Genomic DNA, 26604 nt, shown 5'->3' with positions numbered 1-26604 from the left:
AGAATATGATATCATCTAAATGGCTTACTAAAGTTTTGATAGGCTTTCAAGCCAAACATCTCACTCGAATTAAATTGTTTGTTATTCGAATTAATCTCCAGAAGTTGTAAAAATTACAACACTCACTATTTGTGTTCTATTATGACCCCAATACTTACAAAAATTGCAACACGCGCCACACTTGGATTTTCGGAAAATTACGCTACTTGCCACTCCACTTCCCACCATTCATCTTATGATGAACGGCAAGCACCGGAGCAAAACCGACGGGTAAAATAAGCTTTGATCTCTGAAGTGTTCCTCTCTGAAGTCTGAACCCTCGTCTTTCTCCGGACCATGGGCTCTGCCCCCGCCACCAAAATCCGCACCCCCTCCATCCTTATGAAGCGAGAAGCCCTTCTGCTTCCCTCCCTCTCCCCAAACTCTATAAACCCTAGATTCACCTCCGATCTCAATCCCAACTTCCTTTCCTTCTCCGTCGATGGCGCCACCGAGGACGCGGCGCTCCTTCAAGCGGAGATCCTCTCCCGGGAGGAGGTCCTCCGCCGCCGCTCCCGCCGGGTCAAGCAACTCGAGAGGTGCTACCGCCGCCAGTACTGGGCCCTGGCCGAGGAGTTCAGGGCCAAGCACCGGGAGTACTGCTGGACCTTCGGGGTCAGGCCCCTGGAGGAAGGTGGGGGACCGGGGCTCGGGAAGGATGCCTCACCGGCGGCAGCAGGGAGGGAAGGGAGCAGGGAGAATGGGGTGGCGTGGAAGGGATTCGGGAGTCGGTGCGGGTTCGCAGGGTGCAGGTCGAGGGCGATGCCCCTGACGAGGTTTTGCCATCCCCACATACTCTCCGATGGCAGGCAGACGCTTTACAAAGCTTGCACTTTTGTTGTCAAGAGGTTTGGACTTTGGAGGGTTCCATCTTCTTCCTTTTTCGTTGACTCCATGGCTTTTGATGTCCGTTTTGTTTGATTTAGTGGTGAAAGTTCGTGGCTTTTCATATATCTGTTATTTTTGTTCCCCTTCTGAAATAAACAACTATGTTAAATAATGTCATGTAGTTCCATGATGCTTGAGGAGTCAACTCTGTTGGTGGCTGAATGCTTCATACTATGTTCAGTTATTGTTAGGAACAATGATGTTTCGAATTTGGAACATAATAGTAATACCAACTTTTGTTTCATAAAAAAAATACCAACTTTTTTCTGAATTAGGAAAAACATAGCTCATACAAAGTAGCATCTTGCAAATACTTGCTCCATCAAATGACGTGATTGGTAGATATCATATTTTTCTGTTGCTTCCGGTCAAAGCTGATGGATCTATAAACTGTTAATTGCTAATGATCGTGAACTTGAGCTTCTGCCTGCCTTTGCATCTTGAATCCTTGATTAGCTGCATGCAATTTAGATATGACCTTTATATGTGTATTTTTATTTTTTCTTAATAATGGTGGTGTTCATCTGATTGCTCCATCTGACAGAGTATTGGTAATAATGTTCAGAATGGATTTTCCATGATTGACCATATGGCTGAATATGAATTTTAACAGTGCACCAACCGGATCAATCATTTGCGGGAAGCCGGTTCTTAGAGCGGAAGTTCCCTCTCTGTGCTCCATGCACTTCAAGAGGGCTCAGAAGAGTGTATCGCAAGCTCTAAAGAAGGCAGGCCTCAACTTACTCACTTCGAGCAAGTCTACCCCAAATTTTCATGTTATAATTGCAGAATGTATCCACCAAATTCAATCCAAAAGAAGAGCAGCATTGGGCACTGCTGCCGAGAACATTGCTGTCAAGGATGAGAATGTTGGTTGAGCCGCTTATAATTCAAATATGGTTGTGGTTTGCAATGTGTCTTCCAATTTTTGATTCTTGGGTGACACATCAGAATGGGGCATGAGCTCCTTATGCAGGAAAAGGAAAAGTAACTTCATATAAGGTATGCCAATACTAGATTAATGCCTCGCTACATGCATCTTAGCAAGCAGTTACATCTTTTCTTTCTAGTTCATCCTTCATATAGTTGTTATCGATGTTTCTGAGCACCTGCTTTGGGCATTTGATTCCTTTGTGCCCGTATTTATACCTAAAATATTTTCCAAGATCTTGAAAGGCTACTGTTTTGCTAGCTTTTCTGACAAAAAGTGTTTGCAAACCAATGATTTCAGCAAAACATGATGATTCTTTTCTGTTTCTAGGAGTAACATTCATATCGCATTGTATCTTGTAAACCTTCTGGTCAATAGCTATTTAATGGGAGAAATTGTCTAGAAGTATTGTCTAAAAGTGAAATAGTTTTCTGAACAGTCTAGGTGACTGTACATCACCTTCTAAAGAATTTTATTATAACTCAACTGTTACATGATATGGATCTTGCTCTGATTTGGAAATCCATCACAAATATATAAAATCTTCTCCTAACAGTTTTCTCAGCACCGTTTGTCAGATATCTTATCAGGTTTATTATAATTCAATTAGTATGCTACTGTACTTCAGGTTTCTATTTTAGCCGCTTTTTCCAATACTGCCCCTCCCCGTTCTTGCAAATTGCTACTCTCATAACAGGGATATCTGCTATGGGGAAAAATTAAAACACCAGATTCCTGGATTTATTTCTGACAGTTTAGTTTTAAAAACTTATCAGCATGTAGCATTGATTCATTAGCTTGTACTCTAAAGACTCCTTTGGCACTGTCAAAGTTTTTTTTCCCCATTATTTTCTCCCCAGTGGACTTCCTTTTTCTGTAATGACAACTGTTAACTCATTTGTTTCTGCATTTAGGCCACAGAACAAGATAAAACTATAGATTTTTCTAAGATTTCTTTTTGTCAGTTGCAGAAAATTGGAAAGGAAAACTCGGCTGGTCCATCAGATGGTGACTCATCAGTTACATGACCGCATTGATCCAACTTTGGCATTTGCAAGGCTTTTGTACCATTTTGGGTCAAAAGAATTGTCGAGATGTTATCACGTGTGCTTCATTACATCAAAAGTTTGGCAGATTTTGGTGAGATAATATCTGCAGTTAATGGAAGGAGGATGTGTGTCCGAAGGCTGGAGTAGAATGCCTTTTTGTGAGAGGAGTTAAATCTTTCCCCCTGGAGAAACAAAGAGCACAAGTGACGGGAGTATCCCTATGGCATGAGCATTAAACATCAGCCCATTGAAAAGAAAATGAACTTTATCTTTTAGCTATTTTCTTGGGGCAAATTTCAAGGCTTACTGTAAAGCAGGATGTGAAAATTTTCAAATGTTTCAACTGAGGTTTTGCCATGTCCCTCATATGTGAGGTATGGATGCTATTCTTCGTATCTTTCAAGACTTGTTTACATTGTTGATTGGATGCTATTCCTCACCATACTGGGGTCTCCCCATATTATGATGCTATTCCGACACTTGAGAGGGAATGCGAAGACTGATATACATTGTTGAACTTTTTCCTGTCAATTTATTTTATTTTATTTTATTTTTTTTTAGATCAATTGGTTGGTTAATAGAAATTAACCACTTAGCCTTTAGAAACATCAACCATGTCACCTAATATTGTGCTACAAACTCAGTAAAAAAAAAAAAAATCTGATTTTCCCAGAGTGCATGGAAGTTAGAAATTTTATGCAAGATGAATAGAAAGGGAGCTTTAAAAGGTCAATCACTTTTAAGCTAACTTCATTGTTTTCCAGTTGATAAGCTTTAGCAAGCTAATTGCTGCCATGCCAAGGATCCTCTTTAATTGCTCTCCTTCCCTCCGTCCATCCGGAGCAAATAGCATCCTCCTGGGAGTGACTTACTTCTATACCTTTTAATCTAAAACTACGATTCTTACACGTTGAATGTTGGTTGGAAGTTATATTTTAGATGTCATAAATATTTTCCGGATACCGACTCTACAGAGGATGGCCAGCAGCGGATCATGTACATGCCAATATTTCTATAAAAGTTTTCTTTTTTTAGATATTTTGTGACTTTACCAAATAAGGCAGTTGGTACCTCTTCTTTATAGAAATTTTTAACATGCAAAATTATCAATTTCCTACCAAAGCAATAATAACAGACCCAAATATCCAAAACCATTTTCTTGTACAATGTGAGTGCACGCTCATTACCAAATTAGGTCATTTGGTCAGAGCATGATGTCATGCAACTTTGGATCCACAAACCGGACCCTATGAGCAGGATCTATAAGCATCAAGCAACGTAACAAATTCCAATTTAGGGTAAGATCAAGATGCAAAATCATCAAATCTCCTTGTATCCTCCATAAGAGGAGAGTACTCACATCTTTTATCCTTCGGGTGCAAACACTATCATACCATCTTAGATAGATGGTAAGGCGATTTATTCAAATTAAAATCAGAATAAAATTTGAATGTTAAGAATGAGTGGAGATTGAATTTTGTGAAATTAAGATGTTTCTACGCAGCTCTCTTTCAAAATAAAAAAAAAAAAAAAAAAAATTGGTGGAGAAAGAAATAGGATGGAAACCACTCATTCTTATCCGGATATCATCCGTTTCTTCTCCCACCGGCGAAACATATGGATATAAATTCAGCAGCTACAATGAGCAGTGCCGGATGGAGATGTTCTAACCGCATATATCCTCCACATGTCAAAGTGCACGTACGGTAGTAGCAAAGTTCCTGCACGTCCCAATTCAGAAAACTGCCGATCAGGTGAAAAATGCTGCACCTTATCACGCAACTCGGCAGTCCGCCCGTCCGTCGCGCCCGCATATTCCCAAACAGAACCCACATCCGCAAATACCACATTTACCCTCAGTAAATCACAAAGTAACATATGTTTCCTTATTTGCATTCGTGGAACAACGAAATGAAAATAGGGGCATCATAGGTATTTCGCTGTTCTCGTCCTCCACGCGAAAGGGGGAGGGAGGCGCATGCCAAGCCCGTTGTGTAAATTTCAAGCAATAGAGATTGGAGACGCAGCGGCAAACCCCAGCTATAAATATTCTCCTTCTCTCTCTCTCCACCCGGTTTCTCGTACCTTCGGATATTCCATCCGAGATCTCTCTTTCTGTCTCTCTCTCTCTCCCCGGCTTCGTCGGTCGCATTTACTCTCCAAGAACTTCCCCGCCGGCGGCGGAGATCGCCGGTCAGATCCGAGACGGCGGTGGCGCGGCGCTGCGAGCCGGCCCCCTCCGCACACCAGTTTTCCGATTCCGGCGATCTGGGATTGGATCCTAGCTGAGGATCGAGGTGGGTTTTGGAATTCCGGTTGGACTGGATGTCTTCTCTTTTCAGGCTTTTTGGGTGCTTGGATCCCGTTGCGTAGATGGTCTTTGATCTAGATCTGTCGTTTAATTTCTTTTACTGAGGGTGTTTAGGGCTGTGGTCTGTTACTTTTATATACACTGAGTTATTTGGTCGAAAAATTTTGGCTTTTGCTTGTTTATTTTTTGCTTTTGTTTTCCTTATATTTTATAATTTTGTTTCTTTTAATAGATTGAGAAAAACTTAACAAAAATATGAATTAAATTTATTTCTAGTAGTAAGAAAAATGTTTCTAGCTTTCCTTGGATTGCTGGTTGTGTTATTTGGCATGCCTTCTGATATTTGCTGCCTTGTTGATCTTTGAAAGCGATTTGAATTATTGGTTCTGTTCTTTCGGTGTTCTGATTGTTGGTTGAACCATTCTTTAGTTTTGACTTTTAATTTATAATATATTTATATTTATTTTTACTGGGAATCGGTTCAATCTGGCTCTTCTGTTTGTTTTGTCCTTTGCTAGAGAAGAACAAAACTTGCGTCAAAAGTTTTCTTTTTTCCTTTTTTTTGTTGCCTTCCTGTGTCTGGACTCTTTCGAAGGCTAGGGAAGTTCTAGACTTGTGCATGTGCTGTATAAGCTTATATTGCAACAAATAAGACAGAAGAGTCTGCCTGCCTACTGGCATTAAAGGTTTTATGGCAAGCCCTTCTCTCTATATTTGTTTTCACTAAGAATTTCTCACCATATTCTATTGGGCTGACGTTGGTCATAACTTTTTCTAGTTCTTCTATAGGGGCTTTTGAACCTAGAATAGTACTGTATATACAACCCCATAATTGATGGGAAAATGCTTGCGTGATGACGATGATCTTAAATGTTCTTTCCATTTGGTAATTCTAATTGGTTCTTTTATTACACATTATCAGGTCTGATAAGAGCTTCATCTGAATGTTATCCCTGAAGCTTCAAATTGTCAACATTTTACTATTGTAGTTACGCCTGACAAACTTAACGGAGGAATCTGGTTTGAACTGCTGTAAAACGGGATGATAGAATGCAGTGTCTGTCATTCCAAATTGGTATCCCCAACAAGCAAAACAGTGTCAAGGGCATATGATATACATAGGAGCGAGATATCATCAAAATCTCGTGCCCTCAATGTTCTTCTGGTTGTTGGTGATTGCATCTTGATCGGCCTTCAGGTAATTCATATTAATGTGTTAGATCTCAATGTTATCTCTTGATTTTCACATAATGTCTTAAAATTAGCAGTATATGCGTAGATTTTTCAAAAGTGAATCAAGCTTGTTAATGAAGAGCCAAAGTTGCCAGCGCAATTTCATGAGTTCTAAAATTGACCCCTTACCTGACAACCTGCTAAAACATCTTTGGTTATTCTGGGACCATGCTCTGATCATGGGAGAATAGTAGAGTTGTGTAAAAATTTGGATGTATCCAATTGGAGTTGGTATTCGTCCTTAGTTTTAGCTGTGTGCTCAAGGATAAATCTGATGTTCCCTATTTATATCTGCATATACATTTTAAAAAAAAAAGTATTTTGAGTTTTGACTTTTGAATTTGCTAGGATCTTGATATGGGTACATAATACCCATAATTTTATCTCATACAGATCCGAACAGAACAATATTTATGCTTTTAGGTTTCTGATATGACTGCAGACATCCATATGTACATATGATAAACATAACTACATCAAGCTATAACGTTCATCAGAGTTCTGGGTTCACTTCTTGTTCCTTCAAATCTAGTCATTATTTTTCTAAACAAATGGGCTTGTTTGTTGCAAGTTGCCATAAGCCTACAAGAAGGGTGCACTTGGCACCTCGAGCAACCTATGTACAGAACATCTTGATAATCCATATCTATCAACATTGGATATGATTATTGCTCATATATGATTGGAATCCATATCTGGTTACAATGGATAGAGTTATTTTTCCCTTTTAGTTTGTGTTTGTATGGTTTTAATCAGCTTTTCTTGGTATTAATATCAAGATTTGGATTATGTCCATTTTCAAATTTGCAGACTAAACAAACATGACTATGAATATGCATTAGATGATCCGAGGTTTTAAATCTTGTGGGATGGAGGTGTACCGGTTTCTTCATGTAATGGGATGCATCGCTGTCCCGTCCCAACAGTAGTCCCAATCATGCATGCCGGTAGATGTCCTCCATCTCTCTACCTTTCTTCTTTCCTTTCTGTCTTTCCTTTTTCTTTTCTTTCCTTCTTTTTTTTTTCTTCTACCTTTTTTTCTTTCTTTTTTGATCCCCATTTTTTTCCTTTTTCTTTTTTTCTCTTTCCTTTCTTTCTTCTTCCTTCCTTTCTTTTGTTCTGCCTTCATTTCTTTCTTTCATTTTTCTTCTTCTTCTTTTCTTTTGCTTTTTTTTCTTCATCTTTTCTTTCTTTCTTTCTTTTTTCTTCTCCTCTCCTCGTATGGATGAGTTTCAGAGTCCCGACTCTATCTTGGCCTCATTTTTTCATAGGAATAGGATGGGATGGTTGGGATGCTTGTTTGGGATGAAAAACTTTGATATGATCTACATTTTCTTTCTTTACATCCTAACCCAAAGGGTGAAAAGGCATGCTTTTGACTCACTTTGCACTAAACACATTATGAAGCAAAATTTAGAATCTCAGTATTGGAACCTATGCTGGTATTATGTTGGTATCAAGGTACGCCATATTAGTACCAGGCCCTATACGGTGCTATCCTGTTACGGTATGTCTCCAATACTGCGTATTGGTTCAGTACTAGTATGGTAAAGTACGTTCTATATTGCCTGATTCGGTATGGTATGGCGTACCTTGATTGATACAATGCCAATATACTCGGTACAAAGATTAGTTCAGTGTACCGACATCTACTATGTCTCCCATACTAAGTATTGGCTTTGGTACGATACACCTGGTATGGGGCGATACGCACCATTATAGCGAACCTTGTTATGAAGTTGCCCTTTCGAGATGCATCAGAATGCATAGCTACTTGAACACTTAGTTGATCTTATCTCACATCAGGAATATGACATGGTATTATGTGGAATATAGTGCAGCATGTTGCATGCCATGGGTTGGCATGGGTTTCATCTAGGTCTGGTTTGGAAGTTGGTTTCTCTTGAGTTGAACATGAATTGATTTTAATCTGGTCTTGTTGATTGAAGTCAGCTTAGGGCTTCACCATGGTTCATTCATGATGATATGTGGATAGTGCTCTTCTCTGAGTTGGCAGCAAGGCACTCCTTGTGATGTGCATATGACTTCGTGTTTGCCACACACTTGTGGGTTAGAGTGAGGTGTGTGCACATGAACTAGGATGCCAAAGGTAACTCTTACACATGATTTCATCAGGATTTGACATATTCAGCTAAGGTTGCTTTTGATATTTTGCTTGTGTGAGCTTGTGGGAGGTCTTACTTTTGTGTGGTCTAATGACAATTAAACTACCCTTCTGCTTTGTTCGTGGGACTTCAAGCCAACTATTTAACATGACAGCTTTTGGCCAACATGTTTTGGCAGATGTCTTGAATGTTTGTAGGGATAATGATGACCTAAGATGAAGCATCTCTCATGCGGTCAACTTATTTTGTCAACAATGAGTTGTTTGAGCTCAAAATTAGGTACAAAAATCCCCATATCTCATCACCATGTGTGCTCATAATCTTGATTATTTGCAATCATCGAGCAGTTGAGTTGTGGTGGTGAATGGCATGTTTGATGACAAGAAGATTTGCATTGAATTGAGAACTCGATGAGGGAGTTTCAATGCCGAGACTTGACCAACTGGTACTTGAAATAGTATCAGTATGTTACCGATTTGGTATGGTACCGTGAGTATGGTAGGGTACCTGCCTGTGTCATGACAGGTTCTTGTTAATCCTGCTACATTTTCTCTTTTTATGACTTTCTTAATTCTTTTTAGATCAAATATGATCATGAACAATCCTTGTCTCCTAACAGATTCAGTCACAAAGGGCTATCAGTCTATCTATCAAGCCTAGATCATTTAGAACCCTAAACTGGTAGACTGACCTTAATTCTACTTTTTCTTCACTATATCCTTATAAATTTTGAACAATCTACGATCAAACCTTGCAATGCCATAAATGAACAATTCTCCTAGAATTTTAATCATCTTTTAAGTAAATTTCTCCCTCAAAACCTTTGCCTGCTGATTTTGATTTTCCCCATTAATCAGCTCTTCTATTTGTCTCTCCATTATAATGTCCCTTATTCTGCTCACTTTCTATGCTTCTTAAAGTCCACTTATTATTTATTTTCAATGCAGACCTGTGCAGATATGAGCAGATATTAAATTTTGACCTTACAAAACTTCATTTGTAAGCCCCAACTCTGTAGATCGAAGCTTGTATTCTCTGTCCTTGCTCTTGTTATCTTTCTCTCTATTTTTTTCTCTCCCTTTTTCTCTCTTCTTATCTTCTATGTATGTCTCCTTACTAGATCTAGATGCAGATTGTTCCACAGCATATGAATCATGCCTACATTCTTCTATTGAGCCTTCATAACGTTGAGCAATGCTATATGGCTGGTCTCACATTTGATGATAAAAGTTCTGGATAATGATGATGATGCAAATGTTCAATGTTATTTATTATTTATTTTCTTTAATGTGTGAAACATAATCAAGAGAAGTGTTCCAAAAATGCTCCCTAGATTGGTGATGTCCAATGGGGCTTTTGCATAAGCATAGGGATGGACTATCCTACTTCATGAGAGAAGTGGTTACATTGCAATTAGAAAATATGCAAAATGACATTTCAGAAGGTTATGCATTATCACTTATAAAGTAACAAATATTTCAGATCCTCCACTTCAATGGAGTTGGATGATCATATTAAGTTTTATTAATTTATCTTCTATGATTATTGGTTTCTTTTTAAAAAAAAAAAAAAACTTTTGATACAGAATGTTCAAAGCCTGATTTATAACTAGGTCTGTATATCTTATTCTCGTATGACTATTACTTTCTGTACTAGGTCTGTGTATGCTTATAGAAAAAACAGGCAGTACTTTTTAGAAAATGTATCTTTTCCCAAGACAAAGACAATGTTTTGTTATAAAAATAGTGTACCTGCAACTTGACAGTGTTTGATGTGCTTTTCTGTTTTATTGCAGCCTATTTTAGTTTACATGTCCAAAGTGGATGGGAGCTTTAAATTTAGTCCTGTCAGTGTTAACTTTCTAACTGAGGTTGCAAAGGTTTTCTTTGCCATCGTCATGCTTTTATTCCAGGTATGTTTACATATTTTTTTGCTTCAATTTTTGCATTTGTATTTGTTTCTTGATCTCTTGTATTGTAACATCCCATCAGCAAACCTTTGGATTTCTGCACTACATCTTGATATACAAATTAATACATATTGGAGTATTAACTACATTGAAGGAAGTGTGTAGCGGATAGGAATATGTTCTTCAATCAATTCAAAGATAATGTTTAAGGAAAAATGCAACTCAACTCAGTGCAGAAGCATTTTCTTGAAGATTGTATTGGCTTTATGGTGACCAGCACCCAGCTGCGTGGCAGAAGATATGCTCTTTTAAATATTTTAATTATCAGAAACATAAACACATTAAAAGAATTATTCCTGACAGTATATCTGCACCATAAAGAACACAAAGAAAGAGAAGTAATAAATAACATGTAGCTTCTGAACTTACAGCAATAAAGCTAGCAGTTTTCTGTATGTTAACTTGATATGAAATTAATTTGATTTGAGAACTGGAGAAAGTATCCATACTGCATTATTTTTTTTTACTGTTCTTATATTCTCCATGGAAGTTTAACTTTGTTTATCAACATTATAAAAATTTTGCGAGGTCCATTTTTTCTTCTTGCTGACTGGTATCTCCTTTGATCAATTTAAAATTCTGATTTTGTAAATTTGTATGCACCTTTTTTTTTTACATGTTTTACTGATCTTGCAATTCATGTGATTTGTATTAATTTGAGGTTTCATTTGAATTGTATAACTTCCATAACTCAATGATTTTTAAGCATTGGCATCTCTATTTTTGGTCTACCCAAAGCCTGGATGTTCATGGAACGTTCTAATCAGGGCACATGTAGGTAGTTTTATTAGTAGCCAGTTTTCATTCTTTTGTTACAATCGTTCGGAAAATTTACATCAGTGTGATTGAAAATAAGCCTTTCTTCTTTTTTTGTTTTAAAGTTCTTTTTTTATTTTCAAATTTGTATGAATGTTTTTCTAATATTGCTTATTTTCTGTTCAACAGGCTAGGCAACAAAAAGTGGGAGAAAAGCCCCTTCTTTCAATTTCAACTTTTGTGCAGGTAGTTTTTCTTGTACAGAAATATTTATGGTGAAACAGTTTTTACATCATCTTTTTCTTAGTTTGTCTAGGCTGTGTCTTGGTTAATTAGGAACCATCCTATTTGCTTCCCTGCTTGTATCGGCAATCAGCTTTCACTTGCTAACTTACATCTTTTTCTTATCGCTCTGAACAATTCTATTGAAGTTGAAATCCTACTATACAAAGTTGGAATCTTGCTTTTGTTCTTGTACTCTTCCTATTTATGTAGCTGCATCAATTATCTAAATTCTTTAGAACATTTACATTCTCAGCATTAACTTTTGAATGATAACCCTTGGAGCCTTCTGTGGAGCACGGAAAACTGGTATGAACAACTTTTTTCCTGGAGAGATGGTGCAATAAATATTAAGAACAAAATATTAGAAGTGGGGCAAGGGCTAGACTGTTCAGCTTCTATTAATGATTCTAGATTTTTGATGTGGAATAGGCATTTGGATTTGAATTTTAACAATTTTCTGAGCAGACTTGCTGGAATTCAAAATGGCATTCTATGATGGAGAGAACTGGATTCCCTTTTTGTTTTCCTATTCTGTTTATTGTTATTGTATTTCCTTGACTTGATTGGAGTGTAAAAGATAAGTTATTAACATTTCTTTTTCAAAATATCATTCTTTGCTAACATATGCTTGGATAACTTGATTGGAGCACTAATTGGATTTCAGTTAGTTACTAGAGCTAAATGAGTACCAATAAGAACAGGTGAATTTAATTAGTATTTTGTTGGATTAACATGATGAAGTGCTAGCTACATCACTGTAAAATATTAATGAAATTTTTAGATTTAAATCGGAATTGTAATTAATTTATGTGCTTTGCCTACATCTCTTTCCAAATTTATTTTGTTAGTCTGCATTTTTGTTTTCTTTTTTTCTTGTCCTTATGAGATGCACACATTCTGGTTAAACCTTGAAATGAGTTTCAAAAATCTGGCCATCATATGGTGCAATGAGTGATAGCATCTGATTGTCAAATTGTTTATTCTGCTTGCAGGCAGCTCGTAATAATGTTCTTCTTGCTGTTCCTGCTCTTCTTTATGCCATCAACAACTACCTGAAATTTATAATGCAGGTATTGAGCTTTTTTTCATGGCTCAGGCATAATGATGTACATTTTCTTGTTTGCTTCTATCTTGGAAGCATAAGAAAGGTGAAGCTGTTGATATGATCATGTGATGGCATTGCTGATCTCGTGTGATGACTTTGATGATTTACTTAATTTAACGGATAAAACTATGCTGAAAACCTTATCTAATTGTTTGTTCTATCTTTCATGCAGTTATACTTTAACCCAGCAACTGTGAAAATGTTGAGCAACCTGAAGGTACTATTCATTTATGAAATTACCTGCACCAGGCAATAAATTTATTAAAGCATTGTAGAAAACTTATAATGGCTTCTGTTTTCTGTAACTATTCTTTTTTGGGGGTTTGGACATCTGATATCTTGGGTAGGCAAGGTGTTCTAGGATAATTTTTTGTGGTTTTTGTGTGGATTGAAGTTTTTGTGCCGTGTGCAAAACACTTTAACATATTCATTCCAGCCTGATTCTTGCAGAAATGATATAGTTTTTTGGTTTTATCTGGGAATGTAGTCATTCTCACATAAAATTCTACTCATGCTCTTGAATTTGGACTTTATTTGCTTCTGATGTGTCTTTTGATTCCTGCTATTTTTTTAAAGATTTGCTTAAATTGTGGGCAGTTTAGATCAATTGGTTTCATCCTAATGTTATTTCTGATTACTATATGATAGGCGGTGAAAGAGCATTTTTTGAGCTTTTCCTATGGTGTCTATATCTGTATGCTTGTCCTGCAATAAAGTTTTCCATTTAAAATGATTTTGTGAGAATCCCAAGGGATAGTGACCAAGTTGCATCAACCTGAAGCTTTAGGGGTTTTGATGGTCCAATGATGCTTGGTCTAGGGTTTGCTTGGGTCTAGCCTAAGCTAAAGCTGAGCTTGTGCTTACAGGCTCACCTCCAGCCTGATTCTTGGAGTCAAGCCCAAAATCTGGCATCTTTTCTTCTTCTTGCAACTGCCCCAGGCCTAGATTCTATCGCATCCTACACTCCAATCCCTCACCTTACCATAATCGCTATTTTCTTTTCCTTCCTGTCCATTTTAGCCTTGCAGACGCAGCCTTAACTGAGTGTAATAATGTATCCTATGCATATTGATTATTTTGTATAATACATCTTGGATGACAAAAGCTATGATATCGTACTTTCTGTTGCCAATCAATCTTTTCTAAGGCCTCATCTTCATTTCTATCTCTTTGAAATTACATTCTGTATACTCTTGGTTTGTTAATTTTTAAGTCCTCTAAAATTTCCTTCAGAAATCCAATTTAGCACTTAATATTGTTTTCTTCTGATCAATCAATGCTATATCATTCCCTAGTGGTATACACTATGATAAACATCCTGAATAGAGGGTCCTTAAAATAATTACCAGTTAACTTATAATTTGTTTTGAGAATACGGCAGTTTTTTTAACTTTAAAAATTGTAGTTGAAGAGATGTTTGAGCTCAACATATACTTTAGATTGATATATGGATTACTCTTACCAACTAATCATAAGTTTCCCATATAACAAAGGAATTCAATAGGCATATCTTGTTGACTATGGGATTGTTTGGATGCCAGATGTTCTAGTCCAGTGATAAGATCTGCTCATATCAAGAAGCCAAAGGAAGGAAGCTAATGAAAAGGTTTTAGGGATTGAAAGGGACCACGGATTTCATTATACCTAAACTTTAGGGATAAGAAAAATCACATTTGCAACCATATGCTTTATCTGCAATTAATGGAGTAATGACATCTTGGCCAGCAACGATCCCCGTAAACCTTCTTATGTTAGACCACCTTCACTGGAGACTCCTGAAGAGTTGGGGAACTTATCGCCAAGTAAAATGATTCAGTGTCCAAACAGGCCATATGTCTTGGTGAAACATTATATCTCTGGTGCTTATATGTTTTTCTGGGAAATTGGCATTTTTAGTTAGTCACATATTGTTGAGGAGAACAATGTTTAACTGCCAAACTCACTCTGTAAGCACATTCTTTTAGCCATATTATCTACCCTCATAACTCATAAGACTTCAGTTTTTACCAGGCAATTTCAGTAATTTCTAAATATAGTAGATAGTCATCTAGCTACCTGGTCATCAAAATCTATAATATTAGCATCTCTAACATTAAACTTTTAATTAACTTTCTTATTTATATAACATGCTGTGTGTTGAGATCCTTGCTATTACATGTTTTTCTACATTTTGTTCTGACATGTTTCCTTAATCATAAATTATATTGTTTGTTTTTTAAATTGTACTTCAGGTTTCATCTTATTTTATGGTTCTGCTAACTCTTGTAGGTTTTGGTAATCGCTGTTCTTTTGAAGATGATAATGAAAAGGCGCTTTTCCATTATCCAGGCAAGTTTCAGATGTGCCATAATTTTCTAGCAAACTATTTTACTGATGAAATACTTGGGGGGGTGGGGGGATGGAACTTGTCATTTTTGGATAATATCTCTGCATGTTTTATAGTTGAACAGCATACTGATGATTTATATGTAATTAACGGCTATTCCTTTTATGAGATGTTCCTTTTTTTTTTTTTTAAAGTCAAGGAGAGTAATTGGATGTTTTTTTCTTATCTTTGCAAGTATTCGAAAGTTTTGTTGAAGTAATGATCTGTTTCTTAGTCATTAATGGTTTGATATGTTCTTTTTTGTTACATGGCAGTGGGAGGCTCTTGCACTGTTGCTCATTGGAATCAGTGTTAATCAGCTCCGGTCATTGCCTGAGGGAACTACTGCACTTGGTCTTCCTGTAGCAACGGGTGCATACATATATACATTAATATTTGTAAGCCTAATTAAACATGAGACCTTTAAAACTTCACATCTTGTCACATTTCATAATTATCCATATGACCTCTGGATTTGCTCAGTAAATTGTTTTCATTTCTTCTGTAGTAAATTTTCCTCCCCATGTTATTATAAACTGGTTGAAAAGTGATCAGCATTGCCAAACTTGATAGATAATTCTGTGGTTTTAGAATTTTTGACTTTGCAAATTTTTGAGTCAAGGTTCTTCTGTAACCTAAGCTTACCTATTCTGAAAATTAGCTTGAATTTGATGATTCATTCAGTGACTCATATTATACCATACCACACTATACTGTACTATATAATATGATATTATATTATATTATATTATGTTATATTATTTTATATATGACTAGTGAAAAGTTATGGAATCTTGGATAGATTTGTATGTAACTTTTGACTCTAATCTCATATATGCCAATTCTTTACCTTCTTCAAGGGTTCAGTATGCAGTTTCTTTAAACCTTTGCCAGGATTCTTGTTTAAAAATTTTAGTTAGAAAACTATACTATTACTTTTTAAGAAGCAAACTGAAACTGTTCAGTATGTAAGTTTATTCCAACAGATTGGCACAAACTATTAAGCAATTCCAAGGTGAAAATTGAATTTGAACCTCTTATACCTTTCTGTAAACATTGTTAGGCTACATTGTCCATGGAGATGAAAACTTATGAAGCAGGGATATGGAGGGAGATGGATATGATACGATATGGATATACCATACAAAAATCTTGAAAAAATAGGACACGTATAGCTAAGATACTTCAATAAATGAATTTATTTTTGCACATACAAGCTTCAAAACATCCAGCATTATTGGTTTATCATATAATACCATATAGTAATATTCAGCATTGCAAATCCTAAAATAGTTCATAAATTGAAAACTCAAATAATATAATAAATATATATCTAGTAAAATTATATAAGTTAGTAGACTTAAATAAAATAAACTTTCTTTATCCTGGAAATACAATTGCCTCAAGACCATAAAATAATTAAAATAAATGCAGCAAACTAATGAGAATTCATGCAGCAGAGTATATGAATAATAAGAATAGCAGCAACAAATATTCAATGAGTCAGGAAATTTATTAACAAAAGTAAAAGGATCTCTAGTCATGGTAGAGGTGAATGAAGGTAAAAATCAGAAAAAGAAAGTTTTGAATGAAGAAGAATAGAAAAAGAGGAAAAACCAATCTCAATTAGGGTATGGGAGAGAAAGATGGTAGCTGGTAACTATATTGGGTGGAGAGCCAGATCTAGGTTCAAAACTTGCTTGACCTAAGCCTGATAACCCACTGGTATATCGCTAAGTATCCTAAAAGAATCCTCAGAGTATTCTAGAACTATTTGGACATATCTTGAGTGCATCCACAAAGTATCCAAATGCATCCTAGGAGTATACGGATTAAGGTTCACCGACTCGGAACTAGACTCCGTGTCGACTGATTGGCGGTGCGAGTCGATATGGCCCCATATCGGACCATACTGGATCTGAATTGATATAAAAATGAGGGAGAATCAGGAAGGAAAAAAGAGGGGGGGAGAGGAAAGGGAGGCCGATGGTGGCCATGAGAGGGCCATGGAGACCTCTGGAGCTCTGTCCGCCTTCGTGAGAGGAGATTAGAGAGAGGAGGGGAGGCAGTGAGGAGGCCGCCAGACGGCCAAAATCAACCTTGCGGATGCCATAGGTTCAAAACAGGGGTTATTCACTGTTGTTCATCATTTTTTTTAACACGATTCACAATGAAGTTAGTAATGAGTTTAAATAGGGGCAATAGGTCGTTGCAGCCACCCCATTGCCGACTTCACTATATATCGTGTTAAAAAAAATGCAATGAACATGGGCGGGACACCCCAGTTTCAAACTCGTGGCATCCACGGGTCGATTACGGCCATCAGGTAGCCACGACGGCCATTCGGTGGCCCTTCGGTGGCCTCCCAACTGCCTTTCCCTCTCTCCATTTCTCTCCCTCCCTCCTCTTTCTAATTTCTTCTCGTAGAGGACCGTGGAGCCTTGGAGGCCTCAGCGGGCTATCGTCGGCTTTTCCCTCCCCTCTCTCTCTCTTCTTCTCTTTCCTTCTGTCTTGCATCATTCTTGCCGGTGTTGCAAATTGAATGCCCAAACTATACATCGTTTGGCTGCCAAGATAGTTCCGCATGCCCTGAACCATCTGGTTCCTAGCAGTTCAGTGTTCCATGATACAGACCCTATTTGAATTGTAAAAAATCTAGAATGCTTCCTATATTGGACATGTATGATTAGTTTCAAGTTACACTTGTGTAACTCTTATACAATTACACCTTTTTTGAGTTGGATGATAGGGATTTCATGTTGATGATTGAGCCATTGGATGTGATCTATTGACTCTAAATTGCTTATACACCAAAGATCATGTGATTTGGAAATCTGTAACTCATGCATTAAGCAGTCAAAAATTAGGCAACTTAAATAACATGAGACAGTACATGATTTTTAAACACTTGATGCATAGGCTAGAGGTCTCTAAATCATATGAATTTTTTGGTATGTAAGAATTTTAGAGGTAGTAGATTATACCCCACAGCTTTGATCATCGATGTGGGACCTCTATCATTCGCTTCAAACAAGGTATAACTCTATAAGTGTTGCTAAATCTGACCCATATATATATATTCGGATATGTATATTCAGGTGCATGTCTATATCCAATACGTATGGATGCGGCCATGGGTGGTGTTTTGGAGTATGTGTGCTTTTTAGATGAAAACCGTAGTATGATCTTAAAAAGAACTAACTATTGTACTCGATTGATTAGTTGTTAAATGATGTAAAATAGATACCAATTATGCATTTCTCTTAATTCTGAGCTCTAGTTTCACATGTATTCTGACATGGAGGTGAAAATTTTTAGGTGACTGTTCCTTCACTAGCCTCAGTTTTCAATGAATATGCTTTGAAAAGCCAGTTTGAGACAAGCATATATCTTCAGGTAACTCTAATAGCTGAATGTAGCTAGTTGCTAATTGATATTTTAAAAAAGAGTCACTTCTGACTTTGTGACCTTGTGCTTACAAAACCCTTGACTTCATACATAGTGTGAGACGCTTCCATTTTTTTTGCCCCCTTGATATTCTTCATGTACCCTTAATTTGTGTACTTCTGTTCATTTGCAGAACTTGTTTTTATATGGCTATGGTGCTGTATTTAACTTTCTTGCCATCATTGGAACTGCCTTTTTCAAAGGTACAAAATGAAAGCAATTCTCAAGACTCAAAATGTCACTTTAGGAAACAAAGAAGTTCAATTGAACTAAATATGCAGGCCTTTGGAATTCTGCTGTAATATTAGTAGTCATGTTCTGATTTCATTTTTTGAGGGTAAAATTTTTTTCTGTTGCTATTTGCATGCCAACGTGCACAGAATTTCCATATGGAATGCACAAGCATTGTTCATTGACATGAAAATAGACTACCATGCTTTCTGTATGTTCCATTGGTTAATTTTATTAACTGATGCATCACTTAGGAAACAGATTGATACTTGGCAACAAATTGAACAAGTGGTGACTTATGATACAGGATTGGCAATCACACATGTAAAGATCATCTTTAATAGATTGATCATCACATGGAGATGTTTGGCTGTGTTCAGAACGATTAAGTTGGACCATTGTCACTGTATTTTGCCACTGATGTACCTTAAATGCTGCTTTTGGTTTGAACCTGACACTGATGCGATCATTCAAGACTACCCTTGAGCATCAAATACCACATGCAAACATAACAATGGTTAAGTTTTTGCATCTTTTTTCAAAATTCAATCCTACGACCGTGGGGTACTGGGACTAGTATCTTGTGGAGGTTTTGATGCAGATTACCTGAATGCCCATCTATGTTCTATTTACATCTTTTCCAAGATTTAGCTGGAGGTACCTGAGAAGAAATTTTATTTCAAAGCTAACTAGAAACCTGACCATGTATGCCAAACACTAGATAGCTTAAAGGCATTTCTCTAGTGGTGAACAGCTGAAGCTAACAACAATCCTCATAAATTCCCATTTGCTGTAAAGATAAATATCAAACTTGAAGAATGGTAAGGAAATCTAGATTTTGGATATTCAGTACAATTAAGTTTCCATGTGCCAAAAATAAGTATAACCATCTGCTGTTCTAGTCTGACCATTAATTAAGGAAATTCTGAATTATGTATAATTGCATGCTAGATCTTGAGGTACTTTTCTTTGGAGGTTGGATACCAACTACTAAATTCATGTCTAGGTTCATTTAGGGAAAAGTCAAAAGTTTTGTTGTAGGAGCAATCACCCCCACAAAATGTTTCTGATACTTACAATTTTCTTCAGGAAGAGGAGCCTTTGACTGCTTAGGATATGGGTTTCTCACAACAGTACTCTTTAAAGCATGCTTTATGGCAAAAGTATACTCTCCATTGCTTGTTTTTCCTAGCTTTGACTCTTTGTTTCTGACTAATGAAAGATTTCATGCTCTTTGTTTCTGACTGATGAAAGATTTCATGTTCTTTCTCCATGTGTTTTGCCATTTGAACAAGTTGTCATGGTCCAAAAATACCCTCAGGCATTCCTAGTGGGCTACACAAAACCAAGTTTTGTTGATATATGTATTTCTATTTTGACACCATTATGATACTTTGATTTCTTAGAAAGCTTACCCTTTTTTCTTAAAATGATTCATTATTTTACACAGTAGTTACTTACATTGTTTTTGAAAGTGATACTGATAGAAAAGATCTTTTCAGACCTAGTTTCTCTTTTCCTCTCAGAATATTAGGCCGATTTCATCATATGTTGCTAGAAGTGTGACTGTTGCTAGGCAACAGCCTGCCATCAGTCATCACTTTCGGAATTGGGATGCTCTTGTTGAAGTCCCAATCTCCAAATGTGAATCATCTCTGAATTTATTACCTTGTAACTTCTTGAACCACTTTGTTTGAGGTTATGATGTTATAGAACTGTGTTTGGATGGACCATCATACCCGATTTTCCATTTTTTGAGCATTAGCCACATCGTCTTGGTGGCATGGTGGCCAGAAATAAATCATATTTTTTATTATTCTAACTTGTTCTCTTAATTGAGCATGCCGTAGTATGTGGTGTCTTACAAACTCGCTGTTCCTTGAATTTTTGAAAAATATCAATCTTGAAAAGGAACATTCTATCATGTTTTGGTGAATAATAGTAGGCTTATTAACAGATAAGAATGGTAACTTCAGAAACCATCTCATTGCACAATGTCATATTATTGTGCTGGGTACTTGCTTACGGTAGCATAAAACTATTCATGAGCTTGTCCAACGTTTAGGCTTAAACATCAAGAAACTAATCTAGAAATATTCAAAATCTACTATGTCCAGGCCTGGAATGCTTGAAATATTCAAAATATATTTCTATAATATAATTGTTATTTGTATCATTGAAGGCATTTATACTGGTCCTGAAGAATTTGATGCATCATGAATATACAGAAACATAGTACATGTATGCAAGTTTAAATCTCAAACATGATACACCTGTTGACAATTTACGAAATGTACCATTTATTTTCAATGACAGATGATTTTTGGGGGATATCTCTTATGCATCGTTCATCTAGATCTTTTGTTTAAGGAACAAGGTTGGGTGTTATTCTTTGCCAAGGGCTGCTCAATTTGACTGAGATTAGAAGTCCTATTGGGCAGACTTTTTTGCTTGGTAACCTATATTTATCCTACTCTATTTTGGGGCTAAAGGATTCATAGAAACCCACTCTCTTGCTCATCTGGATTGGTGCAGTCACTTGTTCATTCTTAAGCATGTCTGATAGGTGATCATGCATACCTACACTCCTAGAATAATTTTTAATCGGCTTCAGAGAGCCTTCTCCACCCATCTCGTGCTTGTACACATTTATCCTAATCATGCCTATGTGATCTCATGCCCTGTTGGATGATGTTGCGTGAGTGGGTTTGACATCAACCTGTGCACAAGTTCACAAGACTCATCGTCAGACACAATAATTTGACATGCAGAACATCTACATATGGTAGTTCATTTGATGGTGGATCATCACCCATATTCAAAGATTTTCTAGAAGTTGTCAATGTCAATCTTCTGCAAGATATTTACCTGAATGGTATTTTGATGCTTTCCTCGTAACCCTCTTCTTATTACCTAGTATTCTTCCATCAGATTAGGCAATAAAAATAGCTATTTATGCCTTTTCTCTCTCATCACACTGATCTAGAAAATGAGATGTATGGCAATTTTTTTTTCTGACGATCTGTCTTCCATTTTGAATGAGTTCTCTGATTTCACTTTGATTTGAAATGGCTTTTTGAGCTGTGAATTGATCTAGCACTTAGTATGAGTAAAAAAGCCTATATCCTTGATCTATATTTTTGTTGCATCATGTGACATCTCTTTATGCTAGTACACCTGCAGCTAGCTCTCCCTATGTGTCTTAAAAATACATATTATATAGTTATTAATGTTCGTCATGGAATCTTTGATGGTGCAGGACCCGCTAGCTTTGACATCCTTCAAGGTCATTCAAAGGCTACAATGTTTCTCATATGCAATAATGCAGCACAAGGCATTCTGTCCTCATTCTTCTTCAAGTATGCAGGTTGACTAGTTACTAGGATTGATGATTTTGACTTGTTTGAATTCTTCTAGGCACTAAAAATAAAATAAGTTTTGTTTCTGAGTTCACTTTAAATATTTTGTTCATTTCTTGGTAAATTGATGCTTACAGATACAATTTTGAAGAAATATTCATCGACAGTTGCCACAATTTTTACTGGCATAGCATCTGCTTTGTTGTTTGGTCATACTCTGACTATGAACTTTATGCTGGGAATCTCAATAGTGTTTATATCGATGCACCAGGTAACTGCTGTCTATTGAAGTTGTCTATCTGGAATACTGTTTATTTCCTAGATATCCCTGACAGTGCCTTTCTACAGTTTTTTTCTCCACTAGCAAAAGCCAAAAATGAGGTGCCAAATGGAACACTGGAGATGATTGATGCTCAAGATCTCAGGTTGTTTAATTCTATTGCTGGTAGATAGGCTGCCTATGCCACAGTTTAGTCTGTCTTTTAAGCATTTTTAAGTAGCATATAGTACCATTGAAATAGACATAGTCTCAATTCCTGATATGTCCAAATATCTTCTGAGAATATGGCAGTTATTCACCATCATTCATGTTTGAACTTGAGACCTCTTGGAGAAATGGGTACCAACCAGCTGTTGGACTGATATGTCCAATTATTGCTTTATTACACTTTAAAAAACTGCTTTAAACCAATCGAGGAACTGGGCATGTGAACTGCATTGGCATGTGCTAAGATACGAACCATGAATTCCTTGCTTACATTGATATAATATAAATTATGTGGATTTTCTGTGGGTTGGTTGAGTTAGACTCAAATGTTTGAAGCAATACGAGAGTAATCTCTAAGTCCTTGAAAGTTCATCAAAAGACACATTTATTATGTTGTAATATCCATGTTTCTTTCTCCTTAACCTGGCATAATATGGATGTCTCTATTTTTCAGGTCCAAGGAAGCATCCTTCATAAATATGACTGCTGGTGCAACAGAAGATGTAAGGAGTTTGTCCATTATTACCGAGAATTATAATTTAACAACTTTTTTATTTTTTTGACTAATATTTTCTCTAGCATTGTTTTCCCCAAAATTCAGGCTAGCCACCTTGTCGGACATGATGAGAAACAGCCGCTTCTCCCGACCTAATGTTATTTACAAGGCATGCTTCTTCTGATCCCTATGATTTATTTTGGAAAAAGGATATGATAACAGGCATGCTTCTGCAATCATTTTAAAAAGATATTTATGCATTTGCTAGACACTTTGGATTTAGGGCTGTGCTAAGAAAATGCTTTTTGAATGTCAGACATAACTACATTTTTGTTGCCTGCCATTGCCAAAAGCCAACATGACATAAGCTACCATACTGTGGAAGTTGACTTAAGCTAAAATGAAGTCATGAGTTTGTGCAAATCATGATCAACGTGACTTAAACCTGATCTCTATCCTATTCTATAGATCAGTTGATGTTTCAAGACAAATTTTGTTATTTTTCATGGCTGTGGATCTGCAGGACTCTTAAAAGTCCTTTAACATCTGTTTGCATGTTTCTAGATCAACTGAATCGTAATGCAATGGAAAGTATAAAATGCTAAGATTTTTTTTATGTATTTTAATATCTAAACTAATCCTAGAAGCAACTAAAAGGACTTATAATTAGGCTCTAACAAGTTCTAATGACCTTACTAATCCTAATCAGACTATGCAAAATTTAAGGTCTAGAATGATGTAATAGTCATAAACTAAAGAGTGGTTGAGATTGAAGTCAGCATCGGGTATATGTTTGAAACAAGCATGTGTAGATTCAGTGCCAATTGTCTCATCTCACCCAGACATTGATACTAGACTTCGGAGAGGTTGGATTTTTACTGCTAACCTAAATTAGTCACAGCATTAGAAACCAAGGTAGGAATTTAACAGCTAGATAGGCAATAAAGGAGGAATTATTTGTTACGATGGATATGCCATCTAATGGATGAAACCTTGCATCTTTTATTCCCAGTCCTACTCTCATTTGGTTATTTTTTTCAGTTGATATTATGCTGTTATATTAGAATAGGTAATTTTAATTCATATTTCCTTCATCATAATGTTGTTATGACTTTTTTTTTTTTTTGAAAAAAACATTGTTGGGAACAATTTTTGCAGGGATCGAAGATTCTTTTTCTGGACATATTATAAAGATGAGCCAGTTCTAACTGCAACAAATAAAATGTTCACTGCAAAGAGCGAATATTATCTGTACATGTATATATATATATATATATGTGTGTGTGTGTGTGTGTGTGTGTGTGTGTGTGTACACACACACATGCGCACATTTTTCTGGTCGTAAGTTTCAAGCTGTTTCATGCTGCAAGAGGATAAGCTGTCCTGAGATGAGTACAGGAGTTATAGCTGAGCTGTAGAGGGTAGTCAATGGAGGCACTTTGTTGGTTTTTCACCCATAGTGTACCCTTATTATTTGTGTGTACTGGACTTCCCTGGATATCACTTATGCCAAATCTTTTGTTTTTTCCGCCATCGGGTTTTGGATCCACCAGTGCTACCATCCGGTGTAAAAACTGGAAATACAAAGTTGTGTTCTTTAAATAAGCAGCAAAATCCCAAGTTCCTCATTATTTGTTTTGTTGAGTGGTATTTCTTATTGGTGTTTGTTCTCAAAAATCTTGCACAAACATGGCAAATTTTATCATGGAACACCAGGTCGAAAATTGGCTCCACTTCAGTTTGGTAGCCAGCTCACTTGGTGCTGCATTGCACTCTGGCGCTGTGCTTCAGTTCCTCACCGAAATTCAGAGAGGAACGTGCAATATCATATTGTTGCAGTCCTTGAATCCTATATCACGCCCGAATGTAGCCATCTAGCCAGATGGATTTGGTGTCCTGGGTACATTTCATAGGAATTGGATAAATGATCAACCACAAGAGCATTTACTTTCAGCTCCAGTCATTGGATAATTTTGATCTGAAGATTTTTGAGACTAGGCATTTAAATGATCTCGGCAGACCTTGTTGCCTATTTCTGGGGCTTGCTGACTACGACTGGATGAGTCAGGCGGCATGATAATTCTGGAGCTGTATCTGAACACTGGGGTGGCAAGTAAGCGACCACGTCATTGTTGTAGTTCGCATAGCATAATTATTGGTTTGATAAGCTAGTAATATATTAGGATGCCCGCGCATCCCACTCTCCTGAAACTTTATTCAAGAGGAGAATCAATTAGAGACATGCAGCTGCAATGAATGATAGCTATGGATTTTGATTGCAAGAGTAATTAGATGTTGCTTCACATTGATTAGAATGTAGAAACGAAAGTCATCAAAGATTCTTTTTTTTTTTAAATAAGATAGTGGTCATTTTGCTTCGGTAGTCATTACGTGATAATATTTGTGATATAAAATTTGTTAAATCCTAAAAACCCATGTCTACTCATTGATATTGGGTCGCTTAAATTAAAAAGCGATAAAACAAAAATTCTTCATGTATTCTGCGTAAAAATTGATGAAGCTGAAATGGATAGACCAAATTTTCATCCAACCGCATGTGTTGAACAAGAAAATTGTCCAGAGACGTTTTTAGCGAGATGGCTGAGACGCTACAGCCATAGAATGCCTGGAATTTGATTCTTCGTGCTTCATGTCCCAAGTTGGCTTATTATTTATAACTTCTAATTTTTTTTCAAAGAAGTCTGCCAAAAAAGAAAAACATGCTCCTGCCTTTCTGGAGTATAACATACTGACAAGAATTACTGAAAAATTGGATGTTATAGCAAGGGCCGTTTTGTTTGATAACAAAAACCGCAAGGCAAATTCTGTGCACCACCGATGGTGTAGAAAATCTAACATGAAGTATACTGTCTTGCCCGATCGATCCACGTAGTCACCGCTTTTCAATACGCATTTAATGTCTGTAGATTGATTTTTTCATTTAAAAATTTTGTATGATGAAAATATCCCAGTTCTTGATAAAATTATGATATTCTATGTCCATATTATGACATCATGTATCTAAAAAATCATAATTTTTGTCTACAGAATGTCATAATATAATACAGAATATCATAATATGCACGGGATGTCATAATTTTTTTTTTAAGAATCGAAATATTTTCGTCATTCAAAATTTTCGAACGAAAAAACTGATATGTAGGCATTAAATACGAATTGAAAAGTGATTGGATAAAAATATTCCTTCCATATTATGATATTTTGGACCATATTATAACATCCTGGACTATAATATATCACAGGATATTACAATTTTTTCTAAAGGATATGAATATTTTTATCATACAAAATTTTTAAACGAAAAAATCGATCTGTAAGTATTAAATATGCATTGAAAAATGATGACTAGGTAGATCAATCGGACAAGGCGATGCACTTCACGTTAGATTTTCTACACCGCCTGTGGTGCACAAAGAATTTCTCAAAATCGCAATTATTATTCTCTCAATATAACTCTAAGCAGGCCATCCAATAGGCATCAACTTCATTGTAGTTGTCACTAGAAA

General features: G+C 36.4%; 2 protein-coding genes across 11 annotated transcripts; both read left to right on the top strand.

Annotated features, from left to right (window-relative positions):
- The first annotated feature begins 286 nt into the window (after nt 1-286).
- Nucleotides 287-3349, top strand: LOC105051956 (uncharacterized). 4 transcript variants are annotated; one of them, XM_010932613.4, is made up of 3 exons: nt 289-887; nt 1541-1929; nt 2830-3349. In XM_010932613.4, the coding sequence occupies exons 1-2, from the start codon at nt 337-339 to the stop codon at nt 1803-1805; spliced, it is 816 nt and encodes a 271-aa protein (XP_010930915.2). In that variant the 5' UTR covers nt 289-336; the 3' UTR covers nt 1806-1929; nt 2830-3349. The 4 variants fall into 4 exon arrangements, with proteins under 4 accessions (XP_073098497.1, XP_073098496.1, XP_010930915.2 ...); XM_010932612.4 differs by having other exon boundaries at nt 2824-3349; XM_073242396.1 differs by lacking the exon at nt 1541-1929 and having other exon boundaries at nt 287-887.
- A 1312-nt stretch (nt 3350-4661) lies between these two features.
- LOC105051957 (CMP-sialic acid transporter 5) lies at nt 4662-24708 on the top strand. 7 transcript variants are annotated; one of them, XR_012143443.1, is made up of 17 exons: nt 4662-5204; nt 6141-6416; nt 10373-10489; nt 11492-11548; nt 12580-12657; nt 12865-12909; nt 14961-15020; nt 15333-15455; nt 18376-18453; nt 18638-18707; nt 19825-19898; nt 21995-22094; nt 22232-22365; nt 22443-22519; nt 23036-23084; nt 23161-23246; nt 24236-24708. XR_012143443.1 is itself a non-coding variant. In XM_073262097.1 (17 exons), the coding sequence occupies exons 2-16, from the start codon at nt 6261-6263 to the stop codon at nt 23231-23233; spliced, it is 1269 nt and encodes a 422-aa protein (XP_073118198.1). In that variant the 5' UTR covers nt 4668-5204; nt 6141-6260; the 3' UTR covers nt 23234-23246; nt 24236-24708. The 7 variants fall into 7 exon arrangements, 3 of the variants coding, with proteins under 3 accessions (XP_073118198.1, XP_010930920.1, XP_010930916.1); XM_073262097.1 differs by having other exon boundaries at nt 4668-5204; nt 23183-23246; XM_010932614.4 differs by lacking the exon at nt 19825-19898 and having other exon boundaries at nt 4685-5204; nt 21995-22102; nt 23183-23246.
- Nucleotides 24709-26604: the final 1896 nt, after the last annotated feature.

This window comes from Elaeis guineensis, chromosome 8 (genome assembly GCF_000442705.2).
Source record: "Elaeis guineensis isolate ETL-2024a chromosome 8, EG11, whole genome shotgun sequence".
In the NCBI taxonomy this organism is placed as follows: domain Eukaryota; kingdom Viridiplantae; phylum Streptophyta; class Magnoliopsida; order Arecales; family Arecaceae; genus Elaeis; species Elaeis guineensis.
The sequence above is the reverse complement of the archived record's forward strand: the minus strand, read 5'-3'. Positions and strand labels throughout refer to the sequence as shown.